The following is a 24,716-nucleotide window of genomic DNA, read 5'->3' as shown; positions in this document are numbered from 1 at the left end:
CCCCGGCCCAACGGCTGAAGTCCAGGAGAAGCTTTCTCAGCCATGTCCAGCCCCTAATAGCATCACGGGAAGAAACCAGACTCCAACTATGGACAAAAAGGCTTGAGGACGACCCCCCTCCTACTGACATGGGTATCCCTCCTTCTGAAGCCCTCCCTCCGGGCTCAGAAGCACCATGGGTCCAGTGGAAGACGCTCAACCGCCTGAGAACAGGAACAGGGCGATCAGAAGCTGCCATGGCCAGATGGGGCTATGAAACTGGCCAAACCACCTGTGAATGTGGAGAAGAGGACCATACAATGCAGCACTGCCTTGTCTGCCCCCTACTACCCAACCAGTGCAGCTCAAAGGATCTTGCAGTGTTCAATAAAAACGCAAAGGACTGTGTAAAGGAATGGGAAACTGTCATATAGCCAATCAGCTTCAAAGACACGAAAAGAAGAAGTAGACTGCCCCCCCTCTGTGATTCCCACTTCCCTCTCACTCTACGACCACATCCTAACCCAGACCCGGTACCACAGCCACGTTTGCTCCCTCGGGACTTGCCTGCGCCTCCAACAATCAGTCTGAAGAAGGGTCTCGACCCGAAACATTGGCGATTTCCTTCGCTCCAAGATGCTGCCTCACTCGCTGAGTTTCTCCAGCATTTTTGTCTCCCTTCGATTTTTCCAGCATCTGCAATTCCTTCTTAAACAAGCAAAATATGAGATGCTGTTCCTCCAGTTTGCGTTGAGCCCCCACTCTGACAGAGGGGGAGGCCCGGGACAGAAAGGTCAGGGTGGGAATGGGAAGGAGCGTTAAAGTCGGGAGCTCACCTTGGCACAGGCAGACTGAGCGGAGGTGTTCAGCGAAACGATCGCCGAGCCTGAGCTTGGCCTCGCCGATATATAGGGGTCCACACTTGCAACAGCGGATACAATAGATGAGGTTGGAGGGGGTGCAAGTGATTCTCTGTCATTGGAATCGTTGAAGTGTGGGAGGAAACCGGAGCAGCCGGAGAAAACCTACAGAGTCACAGGGAAGAACGTACAAACTCTGCACAGACAGCACCCTTTGGTCAGCGTCGGCCCCTGGGCTCTGGCTCTGTAATGCAGCAACTCTACCGCCTCGCCACCATGCCACCCCTCCTGTTCAAACCCTTGAACTATTGTAGTCTGTGGCCATCTTCCCTTCTGCTGGTTGTGTTAGTAACAAAATACTTTGTTCGTTTAAATTTACCAGCTGTCTTCTGGTATCTTAACGAGGTGCTTGAGAAAGAAATTAAGATGAGGTTCACACAGTTTGAGAGCATTGACATACACAGAGCCACAGTCACAGAGTGATACAGCGCGGAAACAGGCCCTTCGGCCCATCTTGCCCCTTCTGCAATCTTTCACAACCACTATCTGCAAAAACCATCCACTTTTGTATCATCAGCAAGCTTTCGTTGATTTATTACGAAGAATAGCAACTTGCATTAGAATTACAAGGTTCATTCCCGGGATGGCGGGACTGTCATATGCTGAGAGAATAGCGCAGCTGGGCTTGTACACTCTGGAGTTTAGAAGGATGAGTGGGAACATCATTGAAACATATAAGATTGCTAAGGGCTTGGACACCCTAGAGGCAGGAAACATGTTCCCGATGTTGGGGGAGTCCAGATTCAGGGGCCACAGTTTAAGAATAAGGTGTAGGCCATTTAGAACGGAGACGAGGAAACACTTTTTCTCACAGAGAGTGGTGAGTCTGTGGAATTCTCTGCCTCAGAGGGCGGTGGAAGCAGGTTCTCTGGATGCTTTCAAGAGAGAGCTAGATAGGGCTCTTAAAGATAGCGGAGTCAGGGGATATGGGGAGAAGGCAGGAACGGGGTACTGATTGGGGATGATCAGCCATGACCACATTGAATGGCGGTGCTGGCTCGAAGGGCCAAATGGCCTACTCCTGCACCTATTGTCTATTGTCTACTGCATCAAATTGTAATGGCCAATTTTATCTGAAGAGTTGAAACGATGTGGCTTTGCATTGGTGCTATCGTTTGATTTTCAGTAACACTGGTTTTGATTGCAGTCTGTAGAGCCCTCTGCTGTTCACCCTTAATATTACACATTGTGTATCCAGTGAAAATTGTTTCCTGAATTTGCTTCCTGAGATTGTCAGCTCCGCTTGGTATTTTCCCAATACACTTCGGAATTTTACAATTTTAAACTAAATGCAGCATGTGTCATAACGCCTTCAAACTTAAAAAACAAAAATCATCTTAAATCCTTTAAGGGGCTGTCCCACTGCGGCGACCTAATTGGCGAGTTTAGTAGAGTTTCGGAGAGTTTGTAAAAGTGCCATGTTGAAGACCTCCCTTCGACTATGTTGAAGACTATCTACGACTACCTTCAACTTCCCCCGATTACCTACGACTAAAATGCCGACCCACTACGACCTACTTCGACTAAACCCACGAGTAAAAAAAATATATCGATTTGTTTCCATGGCGACATTTTTTTACTCGCGGACATTTTTCAGCATGTTGAAAAATACGCCGCGACCTAGCTGAGGCCTCGAGTACGCGGGGACTACTCTCGAGCATGAAGGGGAGTAATGCCCCTGTCCCACTTAGGAAACCTGAACGGAAACCTCTGGAGACTTTGCGCCCCACCCAAGGTTTCCGTGCGGTTCCCGGATGTTTTTGTCAGTCTCCCTACCTGCTTCCACTACCTGCAACCTCCGGCAACCACCTGCAACTGCGCGGAAACCTTGGGCGGGGCGCAAAGTCTCCAGAGGTTTCTGATCAGGTTTCCTAAGTGGGACAGGGGCATTACAAAGACCTCCTTGGACCTCGTGTCGACCATGCTGCGAGTATGAGTCGAGGGCAAACTCGTCAGAACTCGCGGATTGGGTCGCCGCAGTGGGACAGCCCCCTTTAGTTTGCACAGCACAATGCTTACACGTCTGCCCTGCTGCAAGAAAGAATGTCATTGTTCTTTTTCGTGACTTAAGACAATAAAACACTTCTTTGTTCGGGTCCATCTTCCATGTTTCAAATGTTGACATCGCTGTCATCGTCCGTCCTGTAAGGGGCGCAAGCTTCCGGCGACAAACAGTGGGAGCCGTCACTTGTTGCAATAGATAATGGTGGTGGCAGAATTAGCTCGAGATACTTCCAGTTCCCAGCTCCGCCACATGGACGCTTCTGCTACGGGGCAAATAAAGCACTCTTGGCTCTTGACTACTAAAAAAGACACAAAGTGCTGGAGTAACTCCGCTAGGCAGGCAAGATCTCTGAAGAACATGGATAGGTGGAGTTTCGGGTCGGGCCCTTCATCAGTCTGAAGAAAGGACCTGGCCTGAAATGTCAGCTATTCATGTTCTCCAGAGATGCTACCTGTCCCGCTGAGTTGCTCCAGCACTTTGTGTCCTTTTGTGTAAACCATTGTCTGCAGTTACTTGTTTCTACAATAAATACTTGTGGCATGATGGAGGGGTGGTGGTGGAGTTGCTACCTTACAGAGCTAGAGTCCGGGTTAGGTCATGACTATGGGTGCTGTCTATACAGAGATATAGACAATAGACAACAGGTGCAGGAGTAGGCCATTCAGCCCTTCGAACCAGCACCGCCATTCAATGTGATCATGGCTGATCATCCCCAATCAGTACCCCGTTCCTGCCTTCTCCTCATATCCCCTGACTCCGCTATCTTTAAGAGTCCTATCTAGCCCTCTCTTGAAAGTATCCAGAGAACCGGCCCCCACCACCCTCTGAGGCAGAGAATTCCACACTCACCACTCTCTGTGTGAGAAAAAGTGTTTCCTTGTCTCCATTCTAAATGGCTTACTCCTTATTCTTAAACTGTGGTTCCTGATTCTGGACTCCCCCAACATCGGGAACATGTTTCCTGCCTCTAGCGTGTCCAAACCCTTTATGATCTTATATGTTTCAATAGGATTCCCTTCTCATCCTTCTAAACTCCAGAGTATACAAGCCCAGCTGCCCCATTCTCTCAGCATTCGACAATCCCGCCATCCCAGGAATTAACCTTGTAAACCTACGCTGCACTCCCCGTGACCACGTGGGTTTACTCCGGGTGCTCCGGTTTCCTCCCGCTCTCCAAACATGTAAAGGTTTGCAGGTTAAATGGCTTTGTTAAAAATTATTCCAGAATGAAGGATGAGGGGGAAAATCATTGAATATTGAAAGGCTTGGATAGAGTAAATGTGGATAATATGTTTCCTCTCATGGGAGAGTCAAGGAGCAGAGGTCACAGCCTCAGAATAAAAGGACGTACCTATAGAATGGAGACGAGGAGGAATTTCTTTAGTCAGAGTGTGGTGAATCCATGGAATTAATTGCCACAGATGGCTGTGGAGGCCAAGTCACTGGATTTTAAGGTGGAGGTTGACAGATTCTTGGTTAGTTTGGGTGTCAGGGATTATGGGGAGAAGGCAGGAGAATGGTGTTGAGAGGGGAAGATAGATCAGCCATGATTGAATGGTGCAGTAGACTTGATGGGCCGAATGGCTTGAATCTGCTCCGACAACTAATGAATATATGTGTGGGATCGAGCTAGTGTACGGGGTTGACTACTGGTCGGCGCGGACTCGATGGGCCAAAGGGCCTGTTTCTGTGCTGTATCTCTAAACTTAAACTACTAAATCTTTGTTCACTGTTTTTCCTTCAGGTGCGTTTTTGATCCCATACCTGATAATGCTGGCTTTTGCTGGGGTCCCCATATTCCTCCTCGAGACGGCACTCGGTCAGTTTGCCAGTCAGGGGCCGATATCTGTGTGGAAGGCCATCCCTGCATTACAAGGTAGAGTCTTAGAGTCATAGAGTGATACAGTGTGGAAGTGGCGGCGCTGTGAAACAGCTGCGGCTCGCCTGCAGTCTGTCTGTTTTTACTTTTTTTGTGTTTTGTTTTTTTGTTGTTGTCTAGTTCAGTTAAACTTTTGGTTATTAGGTGGTGTTATGTGTGTGTGGGGGGGGGGGGCTGAAACAGGGTTTTCTGTCTCTCCCTTCGGGGGAATGCGACTTTTTTGTCGTATCCCCCTTCTCTTCCCCCACCTGAGCTGAGGCCTAATGGCGGAGCTGGCGGCCTCCAACCTGCGAGCGACCTCGAGGCTCCGGAGGTAGAGCCAGCCAAGACTTACCAACGCGAGGCTGGCCGTCTTCGAGCTGCGGCGACGTTCGGGCAGCGGCACGACTCGGCGCTCCGGTGAGGGCGGACGGCGCGGGGCTGAGACACTCCTGAGTGGGCGGCACGGCTACCGGCAGGAAGGTGCTCCCGTGTGGGCGGCGCGGTGCGGGGCTGAGACGCTCCCGTGTGGGCGGCCCGGGGCGGAGACGGTGCTCCGGTGGCTGATGCGGCATTCTGGCGGCGGCGACCTGGATCCGGGGCTCGGCCGCGGGCCAGTGGAGGACAATGTCGGGAGCTCGCAGGTCACGGGCTGGTGCCTGTTTTCCGGAGCTCCCGTGGCAACAGCTGCGTCCGCTGGACTGGAGGGCAGCAGCTTCGACCACCCCCGGGCCGCGGAGCTTGAACCGCGGGACTGACTTACCATCGCCCGGTGGGGTATCGCCTCGGCGCAGAGGGAGAAGAGGAGGGAAGAGACAGTAACTCTAAGACTTTTGCCTCCATCACAGTGAGGAGGTGCTTGGTGAACTCACTGTGGTGGATGTTAATTTGTGTTTATTGTGTGTTGTTATTATTACATGTATGGCTGCAGGCAACAACATTTCGTTCAGACCGAAAGGTCTGAATGACAAATAAAGGATTCAATTCAATTCAATTCAATTCAATTCAATTCAATTCAATTCAACAGGCCCTTTGGCCTGACATGCCAACACCGGCCAACATGTCCCAGCTACACTAGTCCCACCTGCCGGCATTTGGACCATACCCCTCCAAACCTGTCCTATCCATGTACCTGTCCAACTGTTTCATAAACGTTGGGATAGTCCCAGCCTCAACTACCTCCTCTGGCAGCTTGTTCCATACACTCACCACCCTTTGCGTGAAAATGTCACCCCTCAGATTCCAATTAAACCTCTTCCCCTTCACCTTGAACCAGGTTCTCTAGTCCTCGATTCCCCTATTCTGGGCAAGAAATCCTGTGCACCTACCCGATCTATTCCTCTCATGACCTTATACGCCTCTATAAGATCACCCCTCATCCTTCTGCGCTACAAGGAATAGAGACCCAGCCTACTCAACCTCTCCCTAGAGCTCCGACCCTCTAGTCCTGGCAACATCCTTGTACATCATCGGTGAACCCTTTCAAGCTTGACAATATCTTTCCTAGCTAGGTATTCACCTACACAGGCAGCCTCTGATAACCACTCTCTATTGACTAAATAATGCACATGCCTTGTTGCATATTAAAACTGTCTTGTTTCCATTCTGCCTGCAGGGTGCGGGATTGCTATGCTCATCATCTCGGTCCTGATCGCGGTGTACTACAACATCATAATCTGTTACACCCTGTTCTACCTCTTTGCATCGTGCATGCCTGTGCTCCCTTGGGCATCCTGTGAAAACAGCTGGAACACTGAAAATTGCAGGGACAAGCACAAGCTGCAACTGGGTAACCACTGCCGAACCTATCCCTTGGACTGGTCCTATCTTCTGATCCTTTGGAGGAGGTTTAAACATGTAGCGACAAGACATGCACTAGTCTTACAGGGCCCGGCATGGATACTTGCGAACATAAACATGCCTTTAGAAGGACAGTCGATCCGTTAAACAATCCAGCAGGGACCACTGCATCTTCCAACATCACCAGCCACATTTGCTTTCATTTATTTTCAACCTTCATCCATGGCTGGCTAGCGGGAATTTGGGAAATGAGGTTACCGCTAGTCATTTTACTTCTGCTGTTATGATCGTTTGAATTGTCATTTTTAATACGCAGTCGCCTTCCTTTGGGTAGGAACCAGTTACCTGATTGGAAGGTACACCTAACCCAGGAGACCATAAGATGGTGTCATTTATGAGCGGATCGTCGGATTTTCATTGACGATTGATAAATTTATTGGAAAAGTAAAGAGGGGTTGGATTGTGGCTTTGCCAAATCGTAGTATTTTACAGCGTAGATAGAGTCTATTTGGCACATTGTGTACTTATTGGTTGCCTGAGAGAATAATCCATTTATCCAATCTTGCCAACTGCACGTAATGTTCTATTTGAATTGAATTGAATGGAATATGTTATTGTCAAGTGTGACAAGTCACAGTGAAATTCTTTGCTCGCATACCCGAGGTATGTAAATAGTCGCTACATAAAGGGCACATAAAGTTACACAGAAATCCCTGCGGCAGTTCTTCTCCCTTTTGTTCTCCATCCCCTCCTTTGGGCGGTCCCTACACGCCAGGTCCCCATTGTTCCTCCCCCCACCCTCACGCCCCCCACGCTGGGTCCTCCTTTGTCCATTCCCCCGGCAGCGGCCTCCTAACGTCCACATGTCCGTCGGCCAAAGATTTAGAAGGATTTGGGCCAAATATAAGCAGGTGGCATTAGTGTAGCTGGGGCATGTTGGTCGGCGTGGGCAAGCTGGGCTAAAGGGCCAGTTTCAACAATGTATGACTCTTTGACTTAATGACCGGTAATATATGAACTGTCATCTAACTAGTGTTAATTGTAGCTCCAGTACAACCTCCCCCCCCCCCCCCCCTCCCCCCCTGCTCTGATGTTCTATACCTTGGCTAATAAAGGACACCGCCTCATCTGCCAAATATGCGGGGCATGGCTTATTTCTCCGGTTTCAACCAGGAAATTGGCTGCTCCAACCAGAAATTGGGGATAGTTGAGACAGGTGCTCTGGGGGTCAATGAGGCGGGTGACTGAGCATCATTTAAAAGATCTTTGGGCAGGTACATAGATAGGACAGGTTTACATAGAAACATAGAAACATAGAAAATAGGTGCAGGAGTAGGCCATTCGGCCCGTCGAGCCTGCACCGCCATTCAATATGATCATGGCTGATCATCCAACTCAGTATCCTGTACCTGCCTTCTCTCCATACCCCCTGATCCCTTTACCCACAAGGGCCACATCTAACTCCCTCTTAAATATAGCCAATGAACTGGCCTCAACTACCTTCTGTGGCAGAAAATTCCAGAGACTCACCACTCTCTGTGTGAAAAATAGACAGGCAAGGGCCAAGCGCGGGGCAGGTGGGACTAATGTAGAAGGGGTATCTCGGTTGGCATGAGCAAGTTGGGCCGAAGGGCCTGGTACCATGCTGAATGAATCTATAAAACTATAGGGGGCAGATATTTAATCCAGTTATGTCAAGCATACAGGTCACTTTGATGAACTCCTCAAATGTTTAATGTTTCTCTGTCATGCTCCATAGTTATAATGTAATTATTATCTGATTATAATGAAAGTCATAAAATGTAGAGTCACGGACGTTCCACAAGATTGAGGGCACAGGGCCAAATAATTGCCCCTCTCAATGTTAATACTTTAGGTATATAATGTTAATTAAAAAAAAACATTTTCCCGTTAAGAATTTTAAACTCTTCAATTAAGGATCACTACCTTCCACCTCATTGGATTAAGGTACCTTGATAAGATACTATTAAGGGCATCGTTAAAGCAATACCAGCCTTGCACTATTTCAGTTCAGTTTAGTTTATTGTCACGTGTACCGAGGTACAGTGAAAAGCTTTTGTTGCGTGCTGTCCAGTCAGCAGAAAGACAATACGTGATTACAATCGAGCCATTTACAATGTACAGATACATGATAAGGGAATAATGTTCCATGCAAGGCAAAGTCAGCAAAGTCCGATCAAAGATAGTCCAAAGGGTCACCAAAGAGGTAGATAGTGGTTCAGGACTTCTCTCTGGTTGTGCTAGGATGGTTCAGTTGCCTGATAACAGCTGGGGAGGATACTGTCCCTGAATCTGGAGGTGTGCGTTTTCACACTTCTGTACCTTTAGCCCGATGGGAGAGGGGAGACGAGGGAGTGGCCAGGGTGCGACTCGTCCTTGATGATGCTGCTGGCCTTGCCGATGCAGCGTGAGGTGTAGATGGAGTCAATGGAAAGGAAGGTAGTAGTCACCATGACCATGGGTGGGTCACCTAAAAATAAACATAATCTCTTAAAAATAGTCCCTTACTGTGAATGAATACAACTTTATTGCCCCATGTGACAAGTCACAGTGATATTCTTTGCTTTGCTTATACCCAAGGTATGCAAAGAGTCGCTACATAAAGGGCGTCAACAGAGTTACGAAATTCTCCTTTTTTTTTACACAAACCAGTTTTAATACATTCCATTTTGTGGTCCCCCATAGTGCTCAGTGGCCCCCTCCACCCCTCCCTCTATCTCTGCCTTAAATATATCCACTGACTTTGCCTCCACAGCCGTCTGTGTCATAAGATTCCACAATAGACAATAGACAATAGGTGCAGGAGTAGGGCATTCGGCCCTTCGAGCCAGCACCGCCATTCAACGTGATCATGGCTGATCATCCACAATCAGTACCCCGTTCCTGCCTTCTCCCCATATCCCTTGACTCCGCTATCTTTAAGAGCCCTATCTAGCTCTCTCTTGAAAGTATCCAGAGAACCGGCCTCCACCGCCCTCTGAGGCAGAGAATTGCACAGGCTCACCACTCTCTGTGTTAAAAAGTGTTTCCTCATCTCCGTTCTAAATGGCTTACCCATTATTCACCGATTCACCGCCCTCTGACTAAAGATCGGCCATGATTGAATGGCGGAGTAGACTTGATGGGCCGAATGGCATAATTCTGCTCCTATCACTTGTGAACTTGTAAGTCATTGACACAGAAAATCAGAACTTTTTTTTTACGCTTCGCTGGAGTCTCAATCTCTTTTGCTGAATCTCAAAAATCATCTATATATTGTTTAAAATGCTCCAGGGATCTACAATGTAATTGAGATGTACCATTAAGATTCTAGCATCACTGGGCCAATATACACTTATGGTTAGTGTCTCCAAAGATTCATCTAGGAAATTAAATTAAATTCTCTTGGCAAATTTAATTAATTCTGAGCTGAGCTTCAGTGGGTAATTAAGCGTCAACAAAGGATTGTAACAATTTCAGTTGGGAAATATCTTTGAGACATGCGCAAAAGTAAGTTCCAGGCAATAATTCAGTGTGAAGAACTTGTAGAGGGCATGGTGGAGCAGTGGTAGAGTCAGAGACCCGGGTTCGATCCTGACCAAGGGTGCTGTCTGACAATAGACAATAGACAATAGACAATAGGTACAGGAGTAGGCCATTTGGCCCTTCGAGTTCAATGTGATCATGGCTAATCATCCCCAATCAGTACCCCGTTCCTGCCTTCTCGCCATATCCAGTGACTCCGCAATTTTTAAGAGCCTTATCTAGCTCTTGAAAGCATCCAGAGAACCTGCCTCCATCGCCCTCTGAGGCAGAGAATTCCACAGACGTGGTCTGTACAGAGTTTGTACGTTCTCCCCGTGACCTGCGTGGGTTTTCTCCGGGAGCTCTGGTTTCCTCCCACGCTCCAAAGACGTGCAGGTTTGTAGGTTAATTGGCTTTGGTTAAAATAAAAAGGTCAACTGTCCCTAGTGTGTGCAGGATAGTGCTAGTGTGCGGGGGTCGCTGGTCGGCGCGGACTCGGTGGGCCGAAGGGCCTGTTTCCGCGCTGTATCTCTAAACTAGATTAAACTCATGTGTGTAATCTGCACAGCATTCTGCAGTGATGGTGTCAATGAACAGTATAAACTTGTTGAACTAGAAGTCCAGAAATGCCAAGGAAACCAACACGTTTCAACCATAGCTTGCATTATAACATGCATTCTTATCTTGTTTGCATCTTTTTTGACAAGTGCATAAAGGTTATCTCTCCCAGTTTAAGGCAACATTTGGACACTGAATTAATTGTCACCACTCTATAAGAGTCTGTGATTTTGTTACGTTTAGATTTGCGGCTTGCATTGAGGTTAGCGTGTATGATTGCCAAAATGTCTGCAGGCTGTATCTGTGACATAAAAGATACATTGTAATTGAAAGCCATTACATTAATCTTTACAGCAATAATCATAAGTGATAGGAGCAGAATTTAGGCCATTCGGCCCATCAAGTCTATACCATCCAATCGTGGCTGATCTATCTCTCCCTCCTTAACCCCCTTGACATGGGGGTTTTAAGGAGATTTTTCCCTTAATTTTTGGCCCCAGATTCCCTTGATTTTTGGCCTTCTCCCCATAACCCCTGACACCCGAATTAATCAAGAGTCTATCTATCTATGCCTTAAAAATATCCACTGACTTGGCCTCCGCTGTCTTCTGTGGCAAAGAATTCCACAGGTTCACCACCCTCTGAGTAAAGAAATCCCTCCTCATCTCCTTCCTAAAGGAACATCCTCTAATTCTGAAGCTATGGCCTCTGGTCCCAGACTCTCCCACTAGTGGAAACATCCTCTCCACATCCACTCCTTAAGTCATCTCCTTAAATCCATTGATTATGGAGATAAATTCACACATTCCCAGCTGGGCTACTGCACTCGAATGATGCGTGGGTCACTAATATGACACTATAGAACAATGATAACATTACATATTGGTTATGAAATCATATAAATAACATCATAATTTCTGAATTCCTCCAGTCCAGGTGGAATAAATTAGAATAAAACTGCTTCACTTTTGGGAAGTGAATTTAAATCCAGCCAGATTTTGGTTTAGGGTTTATCAATGTCATGTGTACTGAGGGACAGTGCAAAAGCTTTGCTATTCAATTTGATCAGGTAATGAATGATCATTAAGTCCAGAACTTTGACACATAGAAACATAGAAAATAGGTGCAGGAGGAGGCCATTCGGCTCTACGAGCCAGCACCGCCATTCATTGTGATCATGGCTGATCGTCCCCAATCAATAACCCGTGCCTGCCTTCTCCCCATATCCCTTGATTCCACCAGCCCCTGGAGCTCTATCTAACTCTCTTAAATCCATCCAGGGACTTGGCCTCCACTGCCCTCTGTGGCAGGGAATTCCACAAATTCACAACTCTCTGGGTGAAAAAGTTTTTTCTCACAGTCTTAAATGGCCTCCCCTTTATTCTAGGACTGTGGCCCCCTGGTTCTGGACTCGCCCAACATTGGGAACATTTTTCCTGCATCTAGCTTGTCCAGTCCTTTTATAATTTTATATGTTTCTATAAGATATCCCCTCATCCTTCTAAACTCCAGTGAATACAAGCCTAGTCTTTTCAATCTTTCCTCATATGACAGTCCCGCCATCGCAGGTATCAATCTCGTGAAAGAAAGGTAACTTTGATGGCAGGGGACAAGAAAAACGTTTTAACCCAGAGAGTTGTCAATTTGTGTAACTCTCCGCCTCAGAAGGCAGTGGAGGCCAATTCTCTGGATGTTTTCAAGTGAGAGTTCGATATAGCTCTTAGGGCTAACGGAATCAAGGGATCTGGAGAGGGCAGGAACGGGTTACTGATTAGGGATGATCAGCTATGATCATATTGAATGGCGGTGCTGGCTCAATGGGCCGAATATCCTACTCCAGCACCCATTTTCTATGTTTCTAAGTTAATATTAAACCTAAATACAATCAAGTCAAAGTCAAGTACAATAGGTAGAGCAAAGGGGAAGATACAGAGTGCAGAATATAGTTCTCAACATTGTAGCGCATCAGTTCCAGAGACAAAGTCCAATGTCCGCAATGGGGTAGAGGTGAATCGGACAGTACCCTAGCTTATGGAAGGACCGTTCAGAAGCCTGATAACAGAGGGGAAGTAGCTGTTCCAGTTTTGCAAAGACTTGTAAGAGAAATATATTCTATTGATGCAGAATTGAGAGATCTAAAGTGAAAATATTTAAGTAGGCTTGGACTCAAAAAACTCAGGCAGCATCTCTGGAGAGAAGGAATGTGTGACATTTCGGGTCGAGGTCCGAAGAAGGGTCTCGACCTGAAACATCACCCATTCCTTCTCTCCAGAGATATTGCCTTTCCCGCTGAGTTACTCCAGCATTCTGTGTCGACACAGATACAATCAGTTCAAAGCCAAGTGCAACAGATAGAACAGAGATACAGATTGCAGTTCTTCAGACTGGTTGGGGATAGGGGAATCGAGAGATCTAGCCATGATGGAGAGAGATCTGGCAGCGTCTCTGGAGAGAAGGAATTGGTCGAGTTGACTTAACTTCTTTTGGTTTTGGATCCGTAGCACAAATTCTGACCCAAATACGGGATTATGAAATAACAACCTTGTTCCAAGGTAGCAACGGCTAAAGTGAGAGGTGGAATTTCTCCGAAGTTGTTAAAAGGGGTGACTTTCTGGAGTTGAATTAAGAATCTGTAAAATCTCTGCCTTAAAAATATCCATTGACTTGGCCTCCACAGTCATCCATCCTGCATAGTTGACCCCTCCAATGACCCATGACAAAATTGATTTGCTTGAGCAGCTTACAACTTGGTGGTATAAATGTGGAATTCTTCAATTTTAGGTGATTTCCACTATCAATCCCCACCCCACCTCCCTTGCCAGCTTCCTCCACCCTCGTTGTTCAACTAGTTCCACAGTTCCCCACATGAGATCACATCTTTTCACTAGAAAAGAGACAAGGAGGAATTTCTTCAGTCAGAGGGTGGTGAATCTGTTGAATTCATTGCCACAGACGGCTGTGGAGGCCAACTCAATGGGTATTTCTAAGGCGGAGCTTGATAGATTCTTGATTAGTACGGGGTGTCTGGGGTTATGGGGAGAAGCCAGGAGAATGGGGTTGGGAGGGAAAGATAGATCAGCCGTGATTGAATGGGCGGTGTAGACTTAAGGGGCAAAAGGGACCGAGATGAGAAAAACATTTTTCACACAGAGAGTGGTGAATCTCTGGAATTCTCTGCCACAGAGGGTAGTTGAGGCCAGTTCATTGGCTATATTTAAGAGGGAGTTAGATGTGGCCCTTGTGGCTAAAGGGATCAGGGGGTATGGAGAGAAGGCAGGTACAGGATACTGAGTTGGATGATCAGCCATGATCATATTGAATGGCGGTGCAGGCTCAAAGTGCCGAAGGGCCTACTCCTGCACCTATTTTCTATGTTTCTATGTTTCTAAATCTTTTCCTATCATTTATTAACTTCCCTAGCCAACCTACCAGGGCACTACCCTGCCTGAAATTACCTGTTGCTGGCCCCGATTTTTTTCTAGTCTTGTCTCGTCTCCAGCTTGCTCCCCCCCCCCTCACCCTCCTCCCCCACCCCTTACTTGAAGAAAGAGTCTGACCCAAAACATCACCTATTCACTTTTCTCCAGAGATGCTGCCTGACCCGCTGAGTTACACCAGGGATTTGTGTTCATCTTTGGTACCAACCAGTATCTGCATTTCTGTGTTTCCACGTCTTGACTTGGGAACTGGATGTCACTGCATTCATTGCATACATGTGCCAAAAAAGAAATAAATAATAAATACCATCCCCTGTAGTTTGTCCTGGAACTTGCTGCAATCTTAATGATGCATCTCATTAATTTATTCACAGTATTCAAAATCTTAAACCGTAGGAAAATGAAGGCTACAAACTTTGGAGATCAGAGTGTAGTGTAAATGTAATGAGGGTTAAAGATATCGGCTATCAGATAACAGCAGACAGTAATGCATTCCAAGTTTGTTCACTCATATTCAAAACATGCTTGAAGTTCAAAGGTAATGCTTAATGCCTTTGTTATTGATTTTAAAGCATATTTGATTATGTAAAACTGCAATGCTTTGTATTGTACATATATTTTAATGCATGCGTCATGCTCTTTGTCTTTGACACACGAATGCATTGAACTGCATAAAATCCTGCATGTTTGCATCTTGGATTTGGAAACAAAAAGGGCTGTACTGTGAGATGATTTAATGCTGTCAATACAAGACTTGGTGGTGGCTCACAATTGTGACGTTGATTCAAAAGTCTTATTCCAAAGACGAGCACGTGATCAAGCCTGGCTTTTCCCCCTCATTAACGAAGGAATGCTGCTATGTCAAGCCCAGGCTCCATCTGCTCGCTCGGGTAGATGGATCCCATATGAGAGCTTGGGGAAATCTCACTGACATTTGAACAAATGCTCCTGCCTTACCCTGCATCATAATAGCCCTGTCCCACGGTACGAGTTCATTCCAAGAGCTCTCCCGAGTTTAAAAAAAATAAATCTCGGGGTAAGCACGGAGAATGAACGTAGCGGGTACGTCGGAGCTCGGGGACGCCTCTTAGCGGCTCGTAACGCTATCGGCAGGTACTCGGGAAGACTCGCTAATGGCAGGTAAGCACGGGAAGACTCGCGAAGATTTTTCAACATGTTGAAAAATGTCCACGAGAGCCCCGAGTACCGACGAGCGGTCATTACCGTAAATCTCCGCGTTCGAATCAGGGCAAACTCGGGAGAGCTCTTGGAATGAACTCGTATCGTGGGACAGGGATTTAACAGAGATGATATATTTTTGTTATGTGCGGGATCTTCCGCGTGCAAGTTGGCTGCCTGATTTCCCCCCCATTACAACATTTGGCGGCACGGTGGCGCAGCAGGTAGAGCTGCTGCCTCACAGCGCCAGAGACACGGATCGGATCCTGACCTCGGGTGCTATCTGCGTGTGTGTGTGTGGAGTTTGCACGTTCTCCCTGCGACCGCGTGGGTTTCCGGTCTCCCCCACTTCCCAAAGACGTGTGCGTGTGTAGGCTAATTGGCCCTCTGTAAATTGCCCCTTAGTGTGTAGGGAGCGGACGAGAGAGTGGGATGATGCAGAACTAGTGGTAAACGGGCGAATGTTGGTTGGCATAGATTCAGTGGGCTGATGGGCCTGTTTCCTTGTGGTACCTCTAAAAAATAAAAACACACTGGCATTTTAAAGCATATTATGTGCAAAGTGCTTCTGGGATGTCTTGCAACCACGAAATATGTTTTGTAGATGCAAGACCCCCTTTAATTAAACGCCCGCTATATTCAAACATCACGGGAAGCGTTTTCACATTCTATTGGGAATATCAAAGTATTGGCCAGACCAAAATTTGACCTTGACTGTCCACACGGAGAGACAGACCGACTGAGATTCTGCAGTCAGGAATTTACCAACTCTTCATTTTTAGAGGGATCATGATTTTTGACATTTTTATGCCGTAAACGTTCCTGAGATTATATTTTCCCAGTTCTCAACTGAGTTGTAAAATTTATATGGTAACATTACTTGTTACAGGCTGGTATCAATGTTCTCCGCCCAAATATTATTTTAAACGGGTCGATGCTAAAATGCTATCGAAGCAACTTCATGCCGTCTTGTGGCATGTTGGTACCCGTCAAGATGACTCTTTCCCTCCTAACCCCATTCTCCTGCCTTCTCCCCATAACCCCTGACGCCCGTAATAATCAAGAATCAATCTGTCTCTGCCTTAAAAGTATTCATTGCCTCCTGTGGCAAAGAATTCCACAGATTCACCACCCTCTGACTAAGGAAATTCCTCCTCATCTCCTTCCTAAAAAAACATCCTTTAATTCAGAAGCTATGACCTCTAGTCCTAGACTCCCCCACTAATGGAAGCATCCTCTCCACATCCACTCAATCCAAGCCTTTCACTATTCTAGTGATCTCAGAGCAGTCCAGATAAATTTGGTGAAGAACAGAATATAATGTAGTGTTGACCACACTGTGTGACACAATACATGACCTTTTTTCACTACAGGATATTTACCCAATTGTATTACACAATGTACTTCATAATGCTAACCACATACGATGTTATACCATTTTAAGATATGATTTTACATTGTGAAAACCACACAATATTACGTGGTATTCACCACAAAGTGTTGAAACGTATTGAAATTAATCATGTATGATCTCCTTTGCTCAGTCCACCTTGGCCTACATGGTCGGCAAACATATTAACTCCCACGCCCATTCCCATTCCCACACTCACCTTTCTGTCCTGGGCCTCCTCCACTGTCAGAGTGAGGCCCAGCGCAAATTGGAGGAACAGCACCCCATATTTAGCTCAGGCAGCTTACAACCCAGAGGTATGAATATTGATTTCTCAAACTTCAAGTAACCTTTGCATTCCTCCCCTCCCCGTCCCGCTCCCCACCCTAGTTGTCCCGCTAGTTTCACTGTTCGTATCCCTATGTTATCACCTCTTCCGCAGCCAACACTGGACCATTGTGGGCTCCACCATTCCCCGAGTCATCGGTGCCGGCTCTGATTTGTTCTGTACCACCTCGTACCTCTGGCTTTCCTCTCCCCTGAATCTCGGTCTGAAGAAGGGTCTCGACCCGCAACATCACCTATTCCTCTTCTCCGGAGATGCTGCCTGACTCGCTGAGTTACTCCAGCATTTAGTGTCTATCTTCAGTGTCAGCCAGCACCTGCAGTTCCTTCCTACATTGCTTGATATAGTTGCCTGGTATAACATCACGTGGTATGTATGTTATAGTAAGAACACTGTGGTTTGTGCCGTAATAGTCATAAGCAAGCATGTCAATACTTTGGTATTTACAGTAATATGCAATGTGAATTTTGTTCCAAAGTGTGCAGAAAGGCGTTAGACAAATATTGTTATTAGCCTACTCCTGCACCTATTTTCTATGTTTCTATGTTTCTATGTTTCTGCGTGATAAATTGTACACGATGTAATGAAACACATGTTATACTGTTATAGGGCATGTTCAAGTTCAAATTCAAGTTTATTTGTCACATGCACCATGAGGTGCAGTGGAATGAATTTACCATGCATCACTTAATCTTGCAGGCTTTACCACACCTTTCATTCTACGATGTTGCATCATATCTGCAACGATAGACGCAAAGTGCAGGAATAAGTCAACGGGTCAAGCAGCATCCCGGGAGAAAATTGGCCAAGCAACCCTTCTTCAGATACGAAACGTCACTTATCCATTTTCTCCAGATTTGCTGGCTGACTCATTGAGTTACTCCTGCCCACCCTGTGTCCATCTTTGGTGGAAACCAACATCTGCTATTCCTTTTTGTTAAATGCAACATTGTGTAACATTTTGCATGGCCACCATGGTGCGTCACATGCTATTGCCATTGTTATTTGGGTTGGTAACAGCATGGAATCAGGCCATTGGGCCCACTCCCACCAGCCCATCAGTATTAATCTCATCTTCTCTCACTGCCCATTGAAATGCTTACCTGGTCATTTTGAAAATGCAGTAATTGACTCCAATTCAATCTCTAGCTCTCTGTGGCAGTGCATTCAAGGTACACATCACCATCTGGCTGGAAACGTTCCCCCTCAGACCTCCTGTATATCCCCCACCCCTTACCCTAAAACCATGTTCTCCAGTTTTATCTACCTCTGATGTGGGGCGAAAAGTTTCCTGAAGTCTCCCCTATCTTTACCTTCGATCATATCCCATCATAATATCTCCCCCCCGCCCCCCCCCCCATCCCACCTCACCCTTTATATTACTTGGTGAAAAGCATACTTTGGTCCATCCTGCTTTTGTTATAAGACATGCCACACCCCACAGAGCACTGTACATTCCACAATAGATCACAGTGTGGGGGCACTCTGCACTTTTAGTCGACTTAGTTGACACAAATCGAAATCTTTCATCATACACGGGAATTTTACAAATCACCCGGGAATCCATGAAGTTAAGTTTCCTTCATGTGGCTCTGCAGAATTAGGCCATTCGGCCCATCAAGTCTATTCCAACATTCAATCGTGGCTGATCTATCTGTCCCTCCTAACCCCATTCCCCTGCCTTCTCCCCATAATCCCTGACACCCGTACTAATCAAAGCTTTATCTATCTCTGCCTAAAAAATATCCACTGACTTGGCCTCCACAGCCTTCTGTGGCAAATAATTCCATAGATTCATTGCCCTCTGACTAAAGACATTTCTCCTCATCTCCTTCCCAATCATCTCGTCACCTCATTGCGTCCTTTAATTCTAAGACTATGACCTCTAGCCCTAGACTCTCCCACCAGTGGGAACATACTCTCCACATCCACTCCGTCCGAGCATTTCACTATTCTGTATGTTTCAATGAGGTTCCCCCTCAATCTTCTAAACTCCAGCGAGTACAGGCCCAGTGACGATAAACGCTCACCATAGGTCAACCTACTCATTCCTGGGATCATTCTTGTAAACCTCCTCAGGAGCCAGCATGTCCTTCCTCAGATACGGTGCCCAAAATTGCTCACAATATTCCTAATGCCTCCAGACCAGCACTCAGTATTACATCCCTGTTTTTGTATACAAGCCCCCTTGAAATAAATGCTAGCATTGCCCTAATCCCCTTCTTCTCCATACCCCCTTCACAACACGATTACTTATCCAAGCTGGGAAAACCTTTGCATAAATTTGTAAGAGTAAAGATCATCATAGATCAAGCATTTAGAAAGATAGAGTGAGGCCCAATGCTCAAACTGAAGGAACACCTCCTCATATTTCGCTTGGGCAGCTTACAACCCAGCGGTATGTTAGATTGGCTTCCCGAACTTCAAGTAACCCTTGCTTTCCCTCTCTCTCCATCCCTCCCCCATCCTAGTTGTGTTGTCCACCTGATTCAATATTACTGATTGTATGCCGTGTTGTCCAGCTCCCCTCAGCTAACATTCCCTTTACAGCATCTGCTTTGATCCGGCATTTTCACACCTTACCCTTCCATACCTCCACACCCCCTCACCCCTGACATCAGTCTGAACAAGGGTCTCGACCTGAAACGTCACCCATTCCTTCTCGTCAGAGATGCTGCCTGAGCCGCTGAGTTACTCCAGCATTTTAGACATTAGACAATAGGTGCAGGAGTAGGCCATTTGGTCCTTCGAGCCAGCACCGCCATTCAATGTGATCATGGCTCATCATCTCCAATCAGTACCCCGTTCCTGCCTTCTCCCCATATCCCCTGACTCCGCTATTTTTAAGAGCCCTGTCTAGCTCTCTCTTGAAGATAAAGATATATTACTGAGTTCAGCTAGCTAAAACCACAGCCCTTACTTCAAGAAAGTACTTGTAAGCTTCCTACTGCCTCTCTGTTTGTTGGGATCTAGGAGTTGCAAGGTTATACCACAATATGTACAAGAATGCCAATTAATTTGACTAATAGGGCAATTAGCTTTCTGAAGTGCTACGAACTGCCTGATTCAAGAGTTAGTTCGATGGTGCTTTATTGTTACATGTACTGAGGGACAGCGAAATTATTTTTTTTGCATTCACTTCAGGAGAACTCACTCCACATATGCACCATCAAACTTAAGCACAAGTGTGTAAGAATTTGGGTCAGGCTTAGATATTTAGATGGATCCCAGCTTGAGATCAGCAGGAATAAACTCAACTTGCTTCACTTAGAGAAGGTTCATTGACACTTTAGGATGGAGGTGATGGTTGGGAAGGTCTCGCCAGGAACTGTTCCTGAGCGCCATAGCCTGCAGCAAAGTCCACGGTGAAATGTATGAGTGCATTGGCACTATTTTCCTCCCCACAGCATATACACGTTTCCGTATAGCAAGGAAGCCCGACACTGCCCGAGGGAACTTCAGCTGGTTTGTGAGCATCCTTGTTGAGGTAGGTATCGAGCCCAGGGAACCACATTTACACTTGTGGCTTCCAGGTAATGCTCCCACTCGCTGTCCTCTCATGACTTAGTGTTGTCCTAACAGCTATTTACTGAGCCTCGAACACCTAGAATTTTTTGTAGGGATCCCATTAAAATAATTTTCAATACTCCTCTTGACTAAAGGACACAAGGTGCAGGAGCAACTCAGGAGGTGTGGCAGCATCTCTGGAGAACATGGAAAGGTCACGTTTCAGGTCAGGATAGCATCTTGACCCTTGGTCATGAAACGTCACCCATCTATGCTCTCCAGAGATGCTGTCTGACCTGCTGAGTACTCCAGCACTTTGTGTCCATTTGTGTATTAACCAGCATCTGCAGTTCTTTGTTTCTATATACTACAAAGCCTTGTCATGGACCAACGTTATTCATCGTCAATTGCTAACTTTCCAGACTCCCGTCCAAAACTCCAGAAAGAAAAATGCCAAACATGCCTTGAGGATGATTAAACAACATTTAATTCAGGTGCAAGCTATCTTCCCCGAATATTAGCTTTTTGATCATCACCAATCCACCTCAAGTTTCCAAGGAGAACCCTTCAAAGCATTCCTTGGAACTGCGAAACACGAAAGAAACACGTTGGACACATTGCAAATAAGCTTGAGATGTTTCATTGGTGTCACTGTTTTGATGACAAACAACGTGAAACATCGGAGAACACTTTCATCTAAGTGCGATCTTCAAAAAATCTGTGGTCCAACTCGCTTCCAAAATCTTCCCTCAACGCAAATGTACAGTAGCTGGGGCAACGAACCGTGAGGTTTTCAATCAGGAACGTCTTGAGTGTTAATATTATACTAGGGAGTATATGGTGCATGGTCACATTGATCGGGGCAATCACTGAGAACGGGGAATGATATGAAGAACGTCATGCCAACAGTAACTAGAAACAGTGCAGTTGTTATTTCCACAAAGTATTGACACTCCAAAATTATCCTTGATATCGCCCACACGTTACAATGAAGGCATAAATGGGAGAATTGACAATCTTATCAATCCATATGATCTTGGAATTCAAGTACATACCCATGATAATATCTAAATAGGAAATATCTAATAACTTGCAGGCTCACATTATGGTTACAAGAACAATTGTAAATGTTGAATCTATTGAATAGTTTGCTGTTTGAAAGGCACAACTTTCCTGAATATATGTTTAATGAGAAAGGAACAGCCTGATCTCAGTTGTAAAATATTAGGCAACTGAAAATCCATAAAGGCCCTAAATTATTATCCAATTTAGATACTAAATTATTTTTCAAAGCATTGAGTAAAATGAAGACCTTTGGATAGAAATAATTCATTGCTCGCATGTTTCACCTCCACTATCAGAGCCCTATATGATATTTTAAAGGCACCAGACATGAACTCAAAATTTCTTAAGCAATTTAGATATTTAATGACGGAATTTAAAAATAAATGAATCTATTGATGTATTAATTTGATTTTCTTGTCCCAACAGAAGCGTGTATGATTGAGGATGTCAACAAAGTACATATTAAAAACACGTCGTTTTGTAATTCTGCCTTTCCCAACTTCACGATGGTGAATTACACCAGGCCCATAAACAAAACCTTCGTCAGTGGCAGTGAAGAATACTTCAAGTAAGTGGGAAGTTTCATTTGGAAAGACTAAAGGGCCTGTCCCACATGCCGATTTTTTTCGGTGACTGCCGGCGTCATATCTGTGTCGCCAAAACATTTTGAACATTTCAAAACCCAGCGGCGACAAAAAAACAGTTGCAACACTTGAAAAAACACCGCGTGCCGTACGTCAGTACCTGGAGTATTGTGTGCAGTTTTGGTCCCCTAATTTGAGGAAGGACATTCTTACTATTGAGGGAGTTCTGCGTAAGTTTACAAGGTTAATTCCCGGGATGGCGGGATTGTCATATGCTGATAGAATGGAGCAGCTGGGCTTGTACACTCTGGAGTTTAGAAGGATGGGAGGATATCTCATTGAAACATATAAGATTGTTAAGGGCTTAGAAACATAGAAACATAGAAATTAGGTGCAGGAGTAGGCCATTCGGCCCTTTGAGCCTGCACCGCCATTCAATATGATCATGGCTTGGACACACCAGAGGCAGGAAACATGTTCCCGATGTTGGGGGAGTCCAGAACCAGGGGCCACAGTTTAAGAATAAGGAGTAAGCCATTTAGAACGGAGACGAGGAAACACTTTTTCTCACAGAGAGTTGTGAGTCTGTGGAATTCTCTGCCTCAGAGGGCGGTGGAGGCCGGTTCTCTGAATGCTTTCAAGAGAGAGCTAGATAGGGCTCTTAAAGATAGTGGAGTCAGGGGATATGGGGAGAAGGCAGGAACAGGGTATTGATTGGGGATGATCAGCCATGATCACATTGAATGGTGGTGCTGGTTCGAAGGGCCGAATGGCCTCCTCCTGCACATATTGTCTATTGTCTAAACTCTGCCCCCCTCATTTTAAAGCGATTCCTCTGGTAATTGACATTTCCACCCTGGGAAAAAATGTTCCGCCTGCCTTTCCTATCTGTGCCTCTGCAAAATTTTATATACTTCTCTCAGGCCTTCCCCCAATATCATATAGTGATCTGATAAAAATGCGAGCAATGAATTATTTCATTCCAAAGGACTTCATTTTACTCAATACATTGAAAAATAATTTACCTAATTTGGATAATAATTTAGGGCCTTTTGTGGGATTTTCTGTTGCCTTATACTTTACAACTGAGATCAGGCTGAGTTCCTTTCTCATTAAACATATATTCAGGTTCCAGGGAAAACCATTTCATTTTTTCCAACCTCTCCTGGCTGATACTTTATTGACCAAGCGCAGGCAAGTGGGACTAGGACTAGGGCGAGTCGGACCGAAGGGCCTGTTTCCACACTGTATTAATCTATGATTATCTATTACTGTAATCCATGCCTTCTAGTAAACCTCTTCTGCATGCTTGCCAAAGCCTTCACGCCCTTCACCTTGAACCCATGTCCTCTGGTCCTCGATTCCCCTACTCTGGGCAAGAGACTGTGTGCATCTACCCGATCTATTCCTCTCATGAGTTTACACACATGATCACCTGACATTTATACTCAATGCCCTGAAAGATGAAGACCAACATATCATACTCCTTCATTATCACTCTATCCACTTGCGTTGCCACTTTCTTGGGAGCTAAGGGTCTCCAAGATCCCTCTCGACATCAATACTATCTTGCCAGTAATTGTTCACTTTTACCTTCTATTTAGCCTCAAAGTGCAACATTTCAAGTCTAGAGTGTTTTATTGTCATGTGTCCTAGATGGGACAATGAAATTCTTACTTGCTGCAGCACAATAGAATATGTAAACATAATACAGAACAGGAGATAAAAGTTCAGTGTGTCTATATACCATAGACCATATATATATATATATATATATATACACAATAAATAAACAGATACAGTGTAAGTAAGTAAGTACGTTTATTGGCCAAGTATTCACATACAAGGAATTTGCCTTTGTGCTCTGCCCACAAGTAACAACATGACATACAGTGACAGTTACGAATTACGAAAACACAACACATTAATAATAATAAAACATCAATGATAAAACACCATTGATCACCAGTGCAATAGTAATAATAGACTATTATTGTTCAGAGCATGTTTGATGTTGTATTTAATAGCCTGATGGCTGTGGGGCTTTCTCTACCCATTTCTGAAGCTGATCAAGGTCCCACTCTAGTTCTTTGTAGCCTCTTCTTTCTCTGTAATACCACCTGGTTTAGTGTCACCTGTGACCTTACTAATTATGTGTAGGAAAGAACGCATATCCCTTCAAAGGGACGCTGGTTTAAATCGAAGATAGACACAAAATGCTGGAGTAACTCAGCGGGACAGGCAGCATCTATGGAGAGAAGGAATAGGTGACGTTTCAGGTCGAGACCCTACTTCAGATGAGTTCAAGAAAGAACTGCAGATGCTGGAAAAATTGTAAGTAGGCAAAAATGCTGGAGAAACTCAGCGGGTGAGACAGCATCTATGGAGCGAAGGAAATAGGTGACGTTTCGGGTCGAGATTCCTTCGCTCCATAGATGCTGACTCACCCGCTGAGTTTCTCCAGCATTTTTGGCTACCACTCTATCCAGCCATCTTGGGAAGCAATGTTTCCCCATTTTCCACTCAGAGAATGAAGATTTCCTGCACAGCGTGTGTTGTCCAG

General features: G+C 45.6%; 1 protein-coding gene across 1 annotated transcript in view; it reads left to right on the top strand.

Annotated features, from left to right (window-relative positions):
- The window catches only part of slc6a5 (solute carrier family 6 member 5), a 79,280-nt gene that overhangs the window by 17,977 nt on the left and 36,587 nt on the right, over nucleotides 1-24,716 (top strand). The window contains exons 4-6 of the mRNA XM_033038673.1: nucleotides 4,649-4,780; nucleotides 6,378-6,551; nucleotides 21,996-22,137. Of these exons, the coding sequence (XP_032894564.1) occupies nucleotides 4,649-4,780; nucleotides 6,378-6,551; nucleotides 21,996-22,137 (448 nt within the window). The remainder of the gene's footprint in view (nucleotides 1-4,648; nucleotides 4,781-6,377; nucleotides 6,552-21,995; nucleotides 22,138-24,716) is intronic.

Source organism: Amblyraja radiata, chromosome 20 (assembly GCF_010909765.2).
Source record: "Amblyraja radiata isolate CabotCenter1 chromosome 20, sAmbRad1.1.pri, whole genome shotgun sequence".
Lineage (NCBI taxonomy): Eukaryota > Metazoa > Chordata > Chondrichthyes > Rajiformes > Rajidae > Amblyraja > Amblyraja radiata.
This window is presented reverse-complemented; position numbering and strand designations above follow the sequence as displayed.